At 38.7% G+C, this 17,450-nt stretch overlaps 1 protein-coding gene across 6 annotated transcripts in view; it reads right to left on the reverse strand.

Annotated features, from left to right (window-relative positions):
* Positions 1-17,450, reverse strand: part of DOCK4 (dedicator of cytokinesis 4) — a 435,612-nt gene that overhangs the window by 233,021 nt on the left and 185,141 nt on the right. For all 6 annotated transcript variants that reach the window (XM_058528497.1, XM_058528508.1, XM_058528478.1 and 3 more), the window contains 4 exons: positions 15,893-15,948; positions 11,846-11,942; positions 6,860-7,008; positions 1,347-1,431 (listed from right to left, as the gene is read on the reverse strand). In XM_058528497.1, coding sequence (XP_058384480.1) covers positions 1,347-1,431; positions 6,860-7,008; positions 11,846-11,942; positions 15,893-15,948 — 387 coding nt within the window. The remainder of the gene's footprint in view (positions 1-1,346; positions 1,432-6,859; positions 7,009-11,845; positions 11,943-15,892; positions 15,949-17,450) is intronic.

The following is a 17,450-nucleotide window of genomic DNA, read 5'->3' on the forward strand; positions in this document are numbered from 1 at the left end:
TAAAAAAGTGAGAGACAGAATATGATGCTCAATGAGTTAAAAAAACTAACCACAAGAAAGATGTCTCCTTAAAGGATGTGACGGACAAATAAATTATACAGATTTTATTTGCTGTATAAGTTAAGAATTAGTGATGACTTTAACTTGGAATACTCTTATTTTGTTTCCTTCCTCCTCCTCTGCCTCCCTCCAAGTGACCTTGAACTGTGCTCAATGTAAAGGAAAGGAAGTTCTCTACAAAAACAGAATTTATTCCAACTGACATAACGAGATGTAAATAATCTGAACAGATCAATGACTAAGGCAAAAACTATAAGTGGTATTAAGAACAGCTTTCTCAAATCAGACATAAGCCCTGAAGGATGTATGGATGATTTTTTTCCCACATTTTTCAGATACAGTTAATCTCGAGGCAAGAATATCCCACTATTTTATGAAAAATACTGTAAGCTTGCAAAGCTACCCAAAAGAGGTGGAATCTCCTGACAAGGAGTCTACTATTTGCCACAGGCACTCCTTCCTGAAACCTCATGGTAAGATGCAGTAGTAACTCTATCAAAGTAAAATTACCCCTGGGGTAATGGCCTTTGAAAGCCCTTTCCAACCACATTCTTCTTTGATTTGGGGTTTGAAAAGAGCTTAGTTAATATCAAGAGATTAGATAAATTTTATACAAGTATTAAGAATACAAGGCTATATACAAGGCAGATCGGACCAGATTTGGGGAACCTAGATGCCAAGCAAATAACAACTTCAACCTACACGCAACTAGAAAAAAGACTCAAGTCATAGATGATGCTGTGATGGGCAAGATGATCAAATATCTTAGGATTAGTAACAGGCTTCAGCACTTAGGAATGCATTGGAGTCTTGGACGGGTGTGGGTAAGACCAGCAGTTGGAGACCAAGGAGGAGACACTGTCAGCAGTCTGCGCACGCAGTGATAATGGGGGCAGGAGGGGACTAACACGTTGGTGAGCAATGACTGGATACCATTAGTCAAGGCACTGTCCTGAAACACAACAGATAAATATGTATGACTTGTAAGCATTTCACTAGACTAGGCAAAAAGTACAAAGATGTGCAAAAGAACTTAAAACTTCTTTGAATTTACTTCCTAGTGCCTGGGAGTTGAGGGCACAGTAGAGAAGGTCACGTCATTCTGAGAAAGGTAAAGTGTCTCAGTTTTGTACTTGGAGCATGGTCACCTCAGCTCTCAATCCTCTTTACTTGCTCCAAATTAAACCTGAAACATCCTGTTCTTACAAAATTAAGCAAGTATGAACCGTGCCATGGAAACCACAAAATTAGCAGTGAAGCTGTGAGCCAAGATCTCCTGTACCTACCAATCGGTAGAGCTCAGTAATGCTGATGTCCTCCGGATCCACCATTGCATATTCTTTCCTAGGTACCAGGTCCAGTCCCAGTTGTCTAGAAAACGAATTGCAAAAGTTGGGAGAAAAGTCACCTCTATGGCATTTATAAAAAATAATTATTTTTACTACATTACCCTGAAATTAGATATATCACCCACCATGCTTCTCTCGCACATACTTTTTACCTTGTATTACTTGTTACCACGGCTGGAGTAGCCAATGTAACCAGGCTGGACACTGGGCGTAAGTTGAGAAACAAAAGATGACACAGGTAGGCAAATCAGGGGTGACCGAGGGGGCCTGGTACTCTCAGTGGAGTGCTCCTGCACGGTGGGGAGCCTTCAGCATCCTACAAACTATCACCACAGAAACCCTTCCACAATGGACTAGGGTGGAAACTAGAGTTAGGCATAATTTTGTTCTAGAAATCGGAGTTGAGGAGAGGGGAGTCTAGTCTTTAGGATTTGACCTGGCACCAAAATACCTAGTTACGTCAGGAGCTAACTCATTTCTAACGTGAATCTCTGGCAACACATGCATGGCTGTCATTCATCCATGGCAAGTTCTGGGGTCAGTCATTAGGAGAAACTCAGTAAAGCGGGGACAGAAATTAGGGCAGCACAGTTCCAGGCCTGGGGTGGTTTAATCTCCGTGTCAAGTTTCACTGTGGCGGACATGCGGCTTGCTGTGCTGAGAGTATCCTAAGGTTACATATCCAGCCTCAGAAGGACCAAGTATGGTAACTGATTTGTGATGTCTCACCACGGACAGAGGAAAATGAGTATAGCCCTGCCAGTTTCCCTCCATCGACCTTGCTAACATACTCCTCTCCAGGGCATACACTTGAACACACTGATATCAATGCTATATAATTCTACTCAGCTCCTTAACCATCCACGACTATCCCAAAGGCTTCCCGAGATGCCTCTGTAACACCCTACAGATCAAGGCCAAGATACTGTCTCTCTTCCAGATGCCCCTCAATTACTCCGCTCCAGGTCTCAACGCTTAATTCTCCGAGTATAATTTGTTCTGCATCCCTTTCACATCTTCACTCTCTCTAACGTGGAAGCCTTCCCTCATTGCAGCTCCAGTTACAAAACTGCAGTTTTCTCACTTTGCTATTAAAAAAAAAATCCTGAAATTCTGTGCCCTCTCCAAAACCTTATTAGAGGCTTCATAGGTAGAATTTATTAATTCAGCACCTACTTCAAGCCAGGGACTGCCCCAGCCACTCTGAGGAATAGTTCTTAAGAAGATTATAGGACTGTGGCCTTCTTGATGGCAGGAGCTGTCTTTTAGATACTAAAACAGTATCTCAATTTTCTTCAATTCAAAAATCATACTCCCATTCTTTAATTTTTGTTGAACTTTCAAATCACAAACAGCCTTGTGATTTGTTTTCAAATACCCATGTCCCTGTTATGGACTGAACTGCATCCTTCCCAAAATTTATATGTTGAAGCCCTGACACCAATATGACTGTATTTGGAGACAGGGACTATAAGGAGGTAATATGGGTTCAGTGAGGTCATATAGGTGGGGCCCTAATCCTAATAGGACTGGTGTCCTTATAAGAAGAGGAAGAGACTCCAGAGATTTCTCTCTCCATGCAAGCACAGGGGAAAGGCCATGTGAGGACACAGCGAGAAAGTGGCCATCTGCAGGTCAGCAAGGGAGCCCTCACCAGGAACTGAATTTGCTGGCCCCTTGATCATTGACTTTTAGCCTCCAGAACTGTGGGAAAATAAATGTCTGTTGTTTAAGCCACCCAGTCTACAGTATTGTTATGGCAGCCTGAGCAGACTAATACACCCTCTGTTGCACCTCACCATGGATTCTGATAGGGTCTGTTCCCCATTCTCTAACCCTCTCCTAAGAGAGAACCACTACACCACAATGAAAGACATCATTTGACACCAGGTCAATATTGCTGAGGAAAGATTATCAAGCAAAGGAAAGAGGCTATATACCCACATCTGAATCATAGCACCTACCTTACCCACAGCTCCTTCTATGAGAAGCTGCCTCCCCACATTCTCTGCTGGGTGGGGCGAGGGACAGCTGAGGTAGTCTAGGCATCTAAGCATTCCCTCTTCCGGGGCCACACCTGACTGCCTCATTGGTAGGCACCTGACCTAAGGATGACTAATCCATGGACTGGCCAGCAGCTTAGGAGTGGCTGGGATAAAATGCTCAGTCTAGCCAGGAATAATAGATATCGGCTCTCAGTGAGATTCCTTCTTCGAGAATTTGAAATCTTGAAATTCAGACAGCATCAGCCATGTGGCACGAGGAAGAAAAGATACATGAAGGGCAGCTGATCTACATTACTGCAGAAAGAGTCAGTCAAGACCAGCTGCACAGGTTCGGGAGCAAGTGTAGGGTCCAGAACCTTCCTGGGCTTTGGTGCCCCAGGAGCCTATAATCTGCAAATCTCTTTCTCTCACAAGGCTTTGACTGTCCAACTGCTGGCTTCCTGGAATCCTGGCTGTATAAAGAGAGTTTTATCTGCCTCTATTTTGTTCTGTTAATTCCTAGCTATGTCCTTAGGATAACCTTCCCGCTGTTTGAGGTTTCCGAGCTCACAGAACAGGATCAGGGCAGTGCTTCAAAAACAATAAGAAGAAATGAGGCAAGGAAGAAAGGGGCAAGATGGAAGGAGAACATTCAGGATATGGGAAGCCAGTGGGGGGAGGAGAGGGTCAAGTTTTATATTAACTCAGTCACTAAACTGCTCTGGGACATCAGGAAGGAAGAACTGATTCTCCCTCCTGTATAATCTTAGCAGGAAAGTCAGAGGACAGCACAGGACTCCACGAGAAACAGAAACAGGTACCATTATCTGCTGTTTGAGGCTTCCAGGCAAGAACACTTCTTCTGATGACCCTATTAGGGAACCAGATGGGTTATCTCTTCTCCCTCCCACGCTTCCCCCATCCGGAGGGCTTCGCTTCCCTACTCTTCAACAGTTTGATATGCAACTTGAGATTGAACACATTTTTTTTTTTACTTTATTTTTTTTCATTGTGGTAACATTGGTTTATAACATTATATAAATTTCAGGTGTACATCACTATATTTCGATTTCTGTGTAGATTACATCATGTTCACCACCCAAAGACTAATTACAATCCATCACCACAGACATGTGCCTAATCCTCCCTCTCACCCTCCTCCCTGCCCTCTTCCTCTCTGGTAAGCACCAAGCCAGTCTCTGTCTCTATGTGATTGTTTGTTGTTGTTTTTACCTTCTATTTATGAGTGAGATCATATGGTATTTGACTTTCTCCCTCTGACTTATTTCACTTAGCATGGTGCATCCATGTTGTCATAAATGGCTGGATTTCATCCTTTCTTATGGCTGGATACTATTCCATCGTGAACACATTCTTAATTTATGTTCATCCAGAGATCTACATGCTGACAGACAATTTTGCAGGACAATTTGATCTAGTTTAATATGCAAGAGAAACCTGAATTTGCTTTCCATTTAGCACTATTCAATAAGAAAACTAATTTGTACCTAAAGGAACAAGATAAACGCACAATCTGTATGCTGAAAGTCATTTTTAAGTAAGTGGTCAAAGAAATGCAAAGAAAACAGAATGAGATCTCAGAAAATTCATGAATTTGAGGATGATCTAAATAAATTATATTGCTCATTTTCAAGCATCAATGTTTTACCAACTTACCATAAATTAACCACAGAACTGTCCAAAGTACAAGTCAGAACTTACGTGAGTCAAAACTGAGTCATGATTCAGTCATAATTAATGGTTTTCCTTCCTTTCCCTTTCCTTCTGTCATCATCTTCCTTCCTAAAACTGGAAAAGTATCATCTTCTGGCCTACTCTATATTTGGAAGCTATTTTTAATAAGCTAACTTCATCCAACTTTCTTCCTATTTACAAACTAGTCTTTTAAATGAGGACCAGCATAATGACTAACAGCCAACATAAATCAGTGAAAACTTGGAGTTTTTTCAAAATGAAAAAAGAAACACATGAAAGACAGGCAGCATAGGTCACACTCAAATATGCTTTAGACCTGCCCCTCACAGTGCTACCCTGTCTCACACAGCAAGACTGGGGGCTCAACACAAACAGCTGGCAAATTCTCTTTCTGAGGAAATGTGGTGTGTTTTGAATCAGACTGCCCCGGAGCCGAAAGTGCCCTTGGACCTCCTCAGAAACTGAAGTCGAAAAGGGCTCAGGAATTTGCCTCAAGTCTTAAAAAAGCAGAGTAGGATTCCTAGTCCAATGTGTTGTTGCCATTCCACACCTGCATTTGTTTTTTATTCCCCAGAAGGAATGAATCTCCTAGAGATAAATAAATTAGGGCTACTCTACTAATCATCTGTAAAAGGATAAATGGCACATCTTACTCAAAAAAACACCAGAAGCTCTCCGGGTGAGATGGAAGTTTAAAATGTGTTAGTAGGTCCATGCATTCATATCTGTAGTATGGAATATCTCGGCAGGAATCAAAACTGACTTGTGATAAAGCGACTTCCTATGGTTAAGGGAGGCAGCCCTCTAGTTTCAAATTGGTTTTTCCAGATTGAGTAAGAGGCAAATTTATCTGCAGTGTACCTCCTGCCATTTTCTCCATTTCTGTCTGCTTTGCTTTTTATTCTGTTGCCCTAAGTTCCTTCAAAGGTCCCAATAGCAAATGGGAATTTGGAGAGAGGAAAGAAAGAGAATATGGCCATGTACAATATTGAGGGACCATTTAACTTCCTTAAACTTAAGCCTATCCAAGCTTAGGATCATCATCAAAGCTGGCTTATTCTAATTTCTCACCCACTTATTAACATTCATACTTAGTACAGTATCAGCCTTGATCAGAGCTTTAAGTGATTAGATTTACTGTTTAAAGTGCTTGGTTGTTGTACTAGACTAGTCACTTATAGTTTTATTTGGAAGTAAATCTTGATCAAGAACAGCTTTTTTACTGAGTTCTCCCAAGCATCTCCTCAAAGAGGCTAATATATATACACAGGCCAAATCAGGGCAATAATGAAAGGCACCCCCAGTGTACCCCTCCTAAGACTTTTAACAGAAGCTGTCAGCATTACTGTCGCCCTCCGGATTACACTGGCAACCTACCACCACATAAGTGATATAAACTTGAAAGCAAATACACATGCCAAACCGAAAGCCTATTTGAAAATAAGGCCTATTTTAGCAGCAGCCATATCTGATTGATCCTTGTGAACATTTCATATTCCATGAGCACGTGCACACCGTCAGACCACGCAGGGCACTAGAGAACAAACAACATCCTGGTGCCCGCACCAGCCCTAGAAGATGCGGCTCTCATCTCCATCAATGACAGTTTGTACTAAGTCCCCAAAAGGAGAAAACTGGAAAAGCCCCATATGGTGTCTTCCAGAGATATTACCACATAGTGGCTCACACCTATGTCGCTTCTGTTGAGTTCAGCCCCTAGAGATCACCCCTGTGGTGGCCGGTACTCACTCATTGCCCCAGTCCAGGCGGGCGGTAATGTGGCGCTTCACATCCTTCATCCGGTCGTGGGTCAGATGGCCCACCAGCACCTGCCGCCGCAGATCCAGGATTTCATTCATGATGTGCCACAGCCGGTGGAAGAGATCACCCTCATTTCTCTAGGAAATACGCAAACGTGGAGATTTGGCGGTCAGTCCTCATACTGAGTTCTGAGGTAACCACAGAGGAAAGGGAGGGCAAGTCCTGCTTACCCGCTCTGTGCTTGCCACTCTTTGGACAGACTAACTCTCCCCTCGCGTCCTCAAACACACTCACTGCTCCACAGGCTTTCATACAGCTTCATGACACTGCTCTCCTGCCCAAGAATCCAACTTTACTTCTCAGCATCCCCAACAGACACTTTGTGTCCCAGTGTTCTCACTAGGCCTCCACACCCAGAGCTTACATACTGTGCCTCCCTTTCCACCTCAAAAGCTCCTTTCTTTAGCTCTGTCCAAATTCTACTGTCCTTCAAGGCTCCACCTGACTTCTACCTCTGTCAGGATATCTTCCCTGATAACTCTTGCTCACATGCTTTTCTCCCATCTCTGAGCCACAGCTGTATGTAATTAAGGCCAATTCAGTGGAAAACATGGTTTTCCAACTATTTCTTGCATGTTGGTCTTAATGTTTTCCTGTATTTCCATGAGAAATTGGGCTCACAGAGGGGACTCTCAAACTCATTCATTGGTGGATTTTCACTGCTATTATCTGGTCAGTATTCAGATCTTTGGGGGAAAATTGTGTTTTCTTTCTTACTTATTAAACATTCATGTAGATTCAAGATACTCTCCTGTGAAATTTATCAAGCAAGGTGGCTTAGTGGAAAGAAGATGGCTTAAACTCCTGGCTTCAAATCCTGGTTGTGCCACTTACTAGTTTTACAGACTTTGAGAGTGAATTTTGTCATCTGTGAAACAGGGACAGTGTTATCTCCCTGTAAGGTTGTTCTATGGATTAGAGAGAATGTTCGTGAAGAGAGCAGTATAGCACAGTGATGAAGTACACAGACCCGAGAGCCAAACTACCTCGATCTGCATTCCAATTTTGCCATTTACTAGCTGAAAAACTTTTGGCAATTTATTAGTCTCTTTGAGTTTATTTTCTCATCTGTAGAGTGGGTATCATAGTAACTACCCTCACAGGGTTGTTGTGAGGATTGATGACTTAATATATTAAAATTTTGAGAACAATGTCTGGCTTAGAATAAATACCATGTATCAGCTGCTACTAATACTGTTATTGTTTTGGGCTTGGTCCAGAATAAGCCCTCTACAGATATTCTGTCTTTACCAAAACCTAAGTCTCTATCTCTTACCCAGGGAAAAAACCCTTTATAAGTATTTATTCTTCATCTTTCTTAACTAGAAGCTATACTTTTACTTTCTACAAAAAATTACTCTTCATCTTTCTTAACTAGAAGCTATGCTTTTACTTTCTACAAAAACTTATTAGTAGACTACATGAACAGTGGTATAATAGTATTGAGATTATCATTCATCTAAAGTTCTCTACAGCAATAAGATGCCAGAAATATCAAGTTCTGTGTAATGGGTACAGACGTTTAGTCATAACATATTTTTTATTTTAAAAAGTAGTGACGTGTCTTTTGCTTTATCAATACTTGGTGACATGAAGCATTTTCACGTACTGTGCAGGTTAGACAAATGTGTCAGCTGAACAAGATGCACTCTCCATGATGTCATCTCTGATCCTCTGAGATATAAATAATCCTGCTCTCCTCTCAGCAACTACAACACTCTGTTGAGCCTGTTCTATTACTTCTCACTGTCTACTTACATCATACACTCCCATACAAGTCATTACAAGGGCACTATAATGCAATATTCTTGTAATTCACCGCTCAGTGTCGGTGTTCTCCACTTGGTGGAAGCTCCCAAACACAATGGCTTATCTGCCTTCAGTAGCCCCAGCAGCTGGAGAATGAATGAATGAATACCTTGATTTACAGCAGGTTGTTTTTGTGGATTTTGAGAGGTGGATTCTGTTTAGGTCATGTAAAAGAATAAGCAGGGAAGATCAAGAAAAGCTTGAGGAAGTCAGTGTTCAAAAGGAAAGGTCTACTCAAGTCAAAGAAATTACAGAAGGAAGATATAAAATAAGTTAAATTGTATGCAGCAAAGCAGAGAGCCAGCTCCCTCTTGAACTGACTGTCACAGTGTGAATGTCACTTGCCCAGCTCTTGGGGAAGGTGTTCTGCACTGTCCAGTGGGATGAGCTGGATTTTCTAACAATGTCACCTCTAGTACTTAAGTTTAAGAGAACGCTGACATGAGAAGGAAGCTGGATCCTTTATACAAAGAAAACCAGCTGGTCAGCTTTCCCTTTAGGGCAAGGCTGGCCGGAACACTGACGTACTGCAGCCCCGACCAGTAACCCTGCCCTACTAATGTATGAAAACAGTATATATCTGGTTTGACAGCTAGTCATAAAATGATGATTCTTTAAAAACTGGATTTTAAAAATTGGTTATGAAGACTATTCAGAAATATGAAAAATGCTTTTCGTTTAATATTAAACAAAAAGGTACGGTACAATATTAAACATCTGTAATGACATAATATCTAATATCTAAAAATTCCTACAATATACCAGAAATGTAGCAAAAGTTAACGGTATTTTAGTGTTTTAGAGAATGGGTACATTTTCATTTGCTTCAAAATAAAAACAACATAGGTTTTGGAGCAGCGGATCTAGATTTAAACTCAGGCCTTACCGTTTAGCATGGGACCCTGGATAGATTATCTTGGACAAGATTCAAGATTTAAAAACTACCTGGCAGAGCCCCAGGGAAGACAGAAGTAAAATATTCAGGGAAAGGCCTGCACAAAGGGACTCAGTAAAAGACGGCTGCTATATTTCTCTTAAACTTTCTGTGGTTATATTACTGATATTTTATTAAGTGATATTTTAAAGAACCTTATTTAGGTTCTTACTAACGTTATTAAAAAGAGCAACTAGCATTTCCCAAGTATCTACCATGTGCTTTGATGCTAAATGTTTTAGTCAATTAAGTATATCTCATACTCTGCTTACAATTTACAAAATATTACTACCCTCATCAGACATCTTCGAGTGGAGAAGACAGGCACCTTAAAACTGTTGGGAAAAAACATGCACAGTACTCCAAAACACTCAAACATGATAGACTTGAAACAAAATATTTACATCAAGAAAAGAGAAACCAAAAGGTCCAACATAGCCAAAGCCAGTTTCATTCTCAAGGTCAAAAATCTGATATCTCCAGGTTAAACTTTTTACTCGTTCCTAACATAAGTGACTACCATTCCAGTATCCAGGGAAATTTTTAACTAATTCTCTGTCTTCATTGCTCAGGACCGAAGAGTTGAGAAGGTTATTCTTAGCGCTTACAACACAGAGATTTTCAAGGCAATCGAGTATGTCCCCAAAATAGATGCTCACAACCTCGAAAGCAGTAAAAATAGCTGGAAAAGGCAGAATCAAGAGGAAATTCAACTTTTTTTCCCCACAAGCAGCTATACAAAAGGAAAAGTGCTGGTGCTCTAGCTCAACTAATGGATAACACTTATACTGTCATTATTTTTATAACTCTTAGGCTCGGTATTAAAGATGCAGTGATTCAATAGTTTTATTTTCCATGTTAGTGTCATGCACAATGTTATTTTAAGTGAAATAATACTTGGATTTTATATTCTTTCCAACATAAATTTTTTTAAAAAATCTGAAAAGGAGATCTGCATTTCCTTTGTAGTCTCCCAGCACAGAGCCCTTGAGCTCAGTTATCCTGATTTTGCATCTACCTCATTCCACCAAAGCTTAGACTCTGGCCTTGCATGTAAGATCATCTTATGGATTTTAGTAGTGAGACCTGAGCCCACCAGCTCCAGGAGGGCATGGTCAGAGAAATCCAACATCAAAGGGGTTTTTATTAGTGACTTCTTCTAATTTTTTTGCCTCTGAAATATCCTATTGCACTTTATATGTGCCAGACAATAAAAACTGTCATTCTGTGCCAATGTCCCTCACTCATTTGGATTTTCTCTCTGACTGTTTCTCAAGGCTGTTTCAAATTGCTTGGTCAGGCTAAGTACACTTTTGTATTTTGAACGCATCCCCTCCAATGACTAAGCTGTTCCCTAAGTTTCTTTGAAAATAAAAGAATAGCATTCATCTTCCCCAAAACTTCACCACCCCCAAATTTCCCCATATGCAGTGGTTCAGAGTGAGGGTACTAGACTCACATCAGAATCCCAGCTCAGCTGTTTTCTGACTACTTCACTCTCGCTCCATTTTCCTCATTTGTAAGCTGGGGGTGATCATAGTCATTATCTCCTTGAGTGGGTGAATGGATTAAATGACATACTGCATATGGATTACGTCCCACAGAGTGTGCAACATAGAAAGCTCTCAATAAATGTAATTAGTTATCAGTGAATAAGTACATATACATATCCCCAAAACATTGACCCCTCCCTTGTTTCCAAGAAACATTCCTTTCTCTTGTATATTTAGAACATTCTCATTGATTCTGGCTAAGTAGTCTACCATTTTCAGTATACTTGAACCATTTACAGAGAATTAGAATATAATAAAATACTGCCAATACTAAAGTTGTATTGAAAACTAAATTTATTTCTCCCTTAAAATTAAAAATATTCAGAAAGCCTAACATTAGCTGCATGTAAACCATCCTATGGTTTAGATGGATTGATTGGATACCAGAAAATTATCCTTTACATTCCTGCAGCTTGAAAAAGAACTTATAAAACCCATGCTCCGTGGACATACAAATTACAACAAGACTATGTCTTTTTAAGCTCCGTATCTCCAGTCCCTGGAGGAGTACTAGTGACTTACAGCAGGTGCTCAAATATTAGTTGATGTCTATTCTTGTTCTGTTATTTCCTAAAACAATTCTCTATCTGAAAAAGTATGCCATTAAAAATTACTTACCACATAGAGTTGTTTCCACATGGTTCCCCAATCTCTTAATGTTGATGTCATTTCTGTGATAACAGAATCTTCAGTGGGAATAACCATTTCAAATTGTCTGTAAAATTAAAAAAGGAAAAATAAATATGCAAATATCATGGACAACAATTTTCTTTTGAATACTCTAAAAGATAAACCAGGAAAAAAAGCCACCTAGTTATTTTTGGTTCTGCAGACAGTAACCAGGATCTGATTATGAACTTGTGTGAGGAGCGCTATGTGGGTTATGGTGGTACAATACCAAAATGACCAGCCACTTCATCTGGATCAAGTTTGGGCAGTGTAGTGGAGAAGAAACAACATCAGAAGAGTTCTGCTCCAGCCAAGTCTGACCACCAAACAGCAACTCATTTAACCTCTCCAAGCCCAAAAGCCGTCATGTGTAACATGAGGTCACCAGGTTTACATAAACCGTGAGATGGCTTTTGCTTTCCAAGCGCTATGACCATAGGAGTCAAAAGGAGTGACAAGACTCGTTCAATGATAAGGAAAGAATGGCTGCAAACATCCAAACTCACTTAACGTTATAAATAACTAGACACCACGGTACTGATTAAACATTCACTTGATCTCATTAACACTCCATTTTTATTACTTGCTAACGGGACCATGAAAAATGATTAGTACTATTAGCAATGTTATCATGCATCGTAGAATTTATTAAGAGTTTGTGACATCACAAATATTTGAATATCCATTGCAAAATGTTCCTCTCTATGATCAGGGTAATATATTCTTCCTATTTCTTCTCTAAGTCAGAAACTATACTTGGAAAGCGGTCATACCAACATCTAGTAGGGTATGTAAGTGGTCCTGATGTTGAGAAGATACATAAGGAGATGAAAGGAAAAAAAAAACCCCAGAAGATTTCATTTGTCCTCTGTATCCTATCTTTGATGTACAATAACCTTTTTTTTCATCTCTAGTTTCTTTTTTCAAGTTCTTTCCATTTAGTTGCAAGTTAAATTCGTTAAATGGCGGTTATTACTACAGTTTCTTAAAAGAATGCTGCCAACTATATTGATGAGGATTATTTTCTTCATTTGAGTATATTTTTTTTCAAGGACAACATTTAATATGTAGAACGTAACAGCATATTAGACACTGAACCAGGTTGTCTAGATGATCAAGAGAAAATTACTTCCTAGTATGAGGCTAATAGCTGTTCTGCAGTTCCTTTTTAATGTTATGTCCAAAGTGTGTATAACTGCCTTTTGTAAAGTCTTTGTGACAGCAAGAATGGGAACTAAATTCTTGCCTTGAATTCTTCACCAACAGAGCCTCATCTCCTCATTCCATACTGCTGCTAAAATACTTGCCCTGTGAATATTTTCCTTCTTTCTGAGCTTAAACACAGCTGAAAATGTAAAACTTGGATTTAAAAACTAGAAGTAAAAGTAAACAGTAATATATGAGCTGTGACATATACAGAACCTTTGATCAAGTCTATATATGACATTTTCAAATGGTAGTACATTTCTTTTGCTTTTGAAACAGCTGTTGCAATTTAAATGACGAATATTTAGAGACAAAGATTATAAAATGATCAGATGCAAGGTCAAGGAGGGAAACAATGAATTTCCAGGAAAACTCAACAACCTACTTAACATTTAAAAAGTGACATGATCTCAGCAGGAATTGAACAATACAGAAGTGGCCTCACTGTTCGCAAACTATAATTTAATTTAAGGACCCCCATCAGTCCTACATTGCTCTGAAGAGCCAGGAAAGAACATAAAGGCAATTCAGTCTGTGGGAAGCTGATCTGGGGTTTGTTCAACCAAATGTAAATTTTTAAGAAGCACAAAATTGCCATTTTAGATGAGGCAGCTGTTTCTTCTTAATTATACCAAAACCAAAATCAATGTTCAAATAGTCAGTCATAAGTAGTTGTCCCTGAAATTATGTTTTGTTCAGTTATTCACAGATGTACTTCGCAGCTATTTCATCCTAGTGGGCCATCAGGCTGCTAATCCCCTTAAAATAAAACAGGTAATGTCAAAATCCCAAAGAGGTTCCTCTCTGGGAAAGCAATCACTTAGTAATACATGTTCTCAAATGTTTTCAGGCTAAAGTTTTTCCTCCAGTTAACAGTCCTAGAATCTAGTGTCTCAATCAATTCCAGTAACAGTTTTTTAGAAAATAAATTTCGATTCTACCCCAAAGTTCTCCTGCTGTATAATGCGCATCATGCCCCGTGTCCGGTGGAGAACCTACAACCAAGTCTTAAACTTACGCAACCAAATTTTGAGACAACTTGACCCACGTTTAAACTTCCTCAGGGAAGGGGGCCAGATATGCACCAGTTACTCACTAGGACAAAAATAAATAAATAAATAAAAGTATTTATTTTAATTAAAATTATGTCCCACCCCAATCTGCTTCGCGAGGTAGGACTTTCACTGGATGGAGTGATATTTGACATCATCTTTGCTAGCATTCTCTCTTTCTCTTCCTCGATAGGTCAGTGTGTAAGATGGAGGCGGGTGGCCCTTGGCTCTAGAGAGTTGAATGGGTAGGTATGGGCATGGGGCAAAGGCAGCAAAGAGAACTGGCTGCACGGATCTGCCTAGGTGGACACTTGAAGGGCCAGGGTAGAGACCTTGAGTTTCCACATTGCCTAGCCCAGATCACTAGGGTAGAAAGGTCAGAACAAGAGTAAGCCTGTGGCTAAAGTGTTTTCTGGAGCGTTCTCTGGTTTACTTGAGCGGGGCTGGATAGTGTCAAACCCAGCCTGATGAGAGAATTCCAACAGGACTGAGAACTCTGCTTGACTCACTTCTGGTGGATTATAGCTGCACTACATTTCTGAAGGACACACATTTATTAAAAGAGTAGTAGTGGTGGTAATTATTAGTATTAGAATTATTATGTTTTTAATCTACTGTTTTAAATAATTACTACTAAGATAATAATATTGCTTAAAGTAGCTGACGTAAATAAGACATATAGTGTAAGGATCTCCTAGACTCTTTAAGCTTTAATCCACAGAGGGAACACTCAAAATATTTACACCATAGGTTCTCTACCTCCTGCAGAAGTTATTTCACTGAACTAAGATTTAATACCCTACCTTTATAGACTGGATATAAGAATCATCTATTTGAATAACATCCTTGGAACTTTTTGGTAAAACTCAAGTTTGAAGATATCATTTATTATGTTTTAAAACGTGCTTTAAGAATACAAATAAATTACTATTTTTTGCTATTTGAGGAAAAATGTAATTTCTATGGCAGAATCTGTATTCTTTCTTTTGTCATAAAATGAAAATTATTCAAGGATCCAATGCATATTCCTTGTGGCACTGGCAGCAAATGTTTGGGTCCAAATCCATGGCCCGCTTATAATGAACGATGTTAACCATTTACAGAAGCAAGTTCTACTGTTTTATCCTGTAATATTTTATTTGAATGATCTGTTATCCTGACAGCTACTTCAAGTCCTTTTGGAAACAGACTGGAAAAACTTTTTAAATATATGAGAAATCCTAGGTAATCAAGGGGCTCAATCAAAAAAAAATATTATAGAAATGCTGTTCTCTGAAGTAGAATAGTGGCTTTGTGAAGTGGTCACACAAGGATATGGAATTATCCCCAATTAGGAAAAGACAGTCAGACGTGGCTGCTTATAATCAGTGGTGAATCTAGGAAATGCCTGGGGTTTGAGACATGACTCAGCACTCAATGGGTCTGACTGCCATGCTTCTCTACACAGCAGGAAACCAGAAAGAACCAACTCTTTCTGCTTAGGTTTAGACCGATTCCATGATTTGTGGACAACGCAACCTCCAGTGCCCTAGATCCTACTGTTGTTCAGCACACAGACGTACCGTGTTTAATCTTCTCCAAAAACCACCTTAGTGTAATCTATCTTTATCAAACAACATAGACAATGGCGTGATCATCTATAGTTCATTTTTCAAGACAATTACTAAGCCTTTCAAGTTCCAAAATAAGCAATGATTCTGCGAAAATCCTCCAACTATTAATACAACTCATTTCTTACCCTTTGTTCTTTACACAGGCATTTTTCAAGTGAACGTAGCTGGAAGGAAATATACCCTGGAAAACAAAATGTGAACGTTATGGTGCCAGCTGTCTGTTAAGGCAGGGTTGATTTCACAAGTCAGATATATAAAATGTAGTCATAGAACTATAAAAATACCAGGAATAGGAAAAACAATATCTCTACCACATTCTATAGGCTAAAGTCTATTGTAGCTTAGATCCATTCCTTTTATTTACTACTATTCATTGGTTTACAAATTTAAAGATACTCTAAAATAATAAAAAAATTAAATCTCAATAAATATATTCTTTATAAAACAGAAAATTAAAAATTTTTCAAGAATTCTGCATAAACAGCATGCTGAATAAGAATTTTTAAAAATATTACATAGGTCTGAAAGAAGGTTGTTTTTGTTTGTTTGTTTTGGTTATTCTTTTTCTTCTTTCCAAAATACTCATGTGTCCATTTAAAAATATACACACAAAAAAATACCACTGTGAATTTGGAGACATCATGTATATTATGTGTTAAGGAAGATCTCTGATGAAAACAGAGCAGCAATTAATCACCAGGCTGCCATTCTGATGGAACAAAAATTAAACAAAAGAAGACACGCTGGCTTAAAGCTTTTTATCGTAGGGAAAACACAGGGCAAGGAAATTGCTCCTTTGTTCTAAATGGGAAATTGAAAGAAACAACATAAAAAAAAAATGAGCATCAATTTTATTATCCATTAAATGACAACATTTTCTGAATGATCTTTCATGTAGTATCAAATGACAAATTCAATTAAATCTTTAGGAAAACAAATGTCATTTGAATATATTATCACCATTGTGGATCCAAGGATAACATAAAATTTGATAAGCAAATTCTGTATATACAACAGTGGTAAATAGTTATATTGGTTAAAAAAAATAACTTTATTTTCTTCAGAACTTAAATTTAGCTCAATATGGTAGGAATAACAAATAGAGTAACTATAATTAATAAGGAAAAGTCAGAACTTGAGGTTTGTTAGAATAGAGAGAGAAGTAACAGAAACCACAACAGATTGTTTTCTCAAACATGTTCTACATGAATAATTAAATACTGAAGCTATATTAGCATGTGCCTTGCAGATGTCCAAAAATTACTTTAAATGAGGGCTAAAGTATTTTAAAAAATTAAATTTGTACACTCTTTTGTCCCTGAGGCTCTCCTTTAGAATGACCTAAAATAAATGAAATAAAGTAATTAAATATAGTTGGATGATCAAAAAAGGTATATTTAAGCAGAAAGGTAGGCAAAAGAGTTTAGATTACTTATATTTTGAGAATGAGAAACGATACAATGTCTGATCTACAATTCTAATAAAGCCAGAATTAAATCAAAAAATGAACATGACATATAAGAAAATATTAGAGAATGTGGGAAGTATGGGTGAAAATTGGGGAGATTAGAATAAAGTAGAAAAACATAGATATTAGTAAGGATTAGTGTCAAAATCATCAACTGTACAAATGAACGGTAAAAGAAAAATCATATTTCTTTCTACTATAATTCCTAAGGATTT

This window comes from Diceros bicornis, chromosome 3, assembly GCF_020826845.1.
Source record: "Diceros bicornis minor isolate mBicDic1 chromosome 3, mDicBic1.mat.cur, whole genome shotgun sequence".
NCBI classification, from domain to species: Eukaryota; Metazoa; Chordata; class Mammalia; order Perissodactyla; family Rhinocerotidae; genus Diceros; species Diceros bicornis.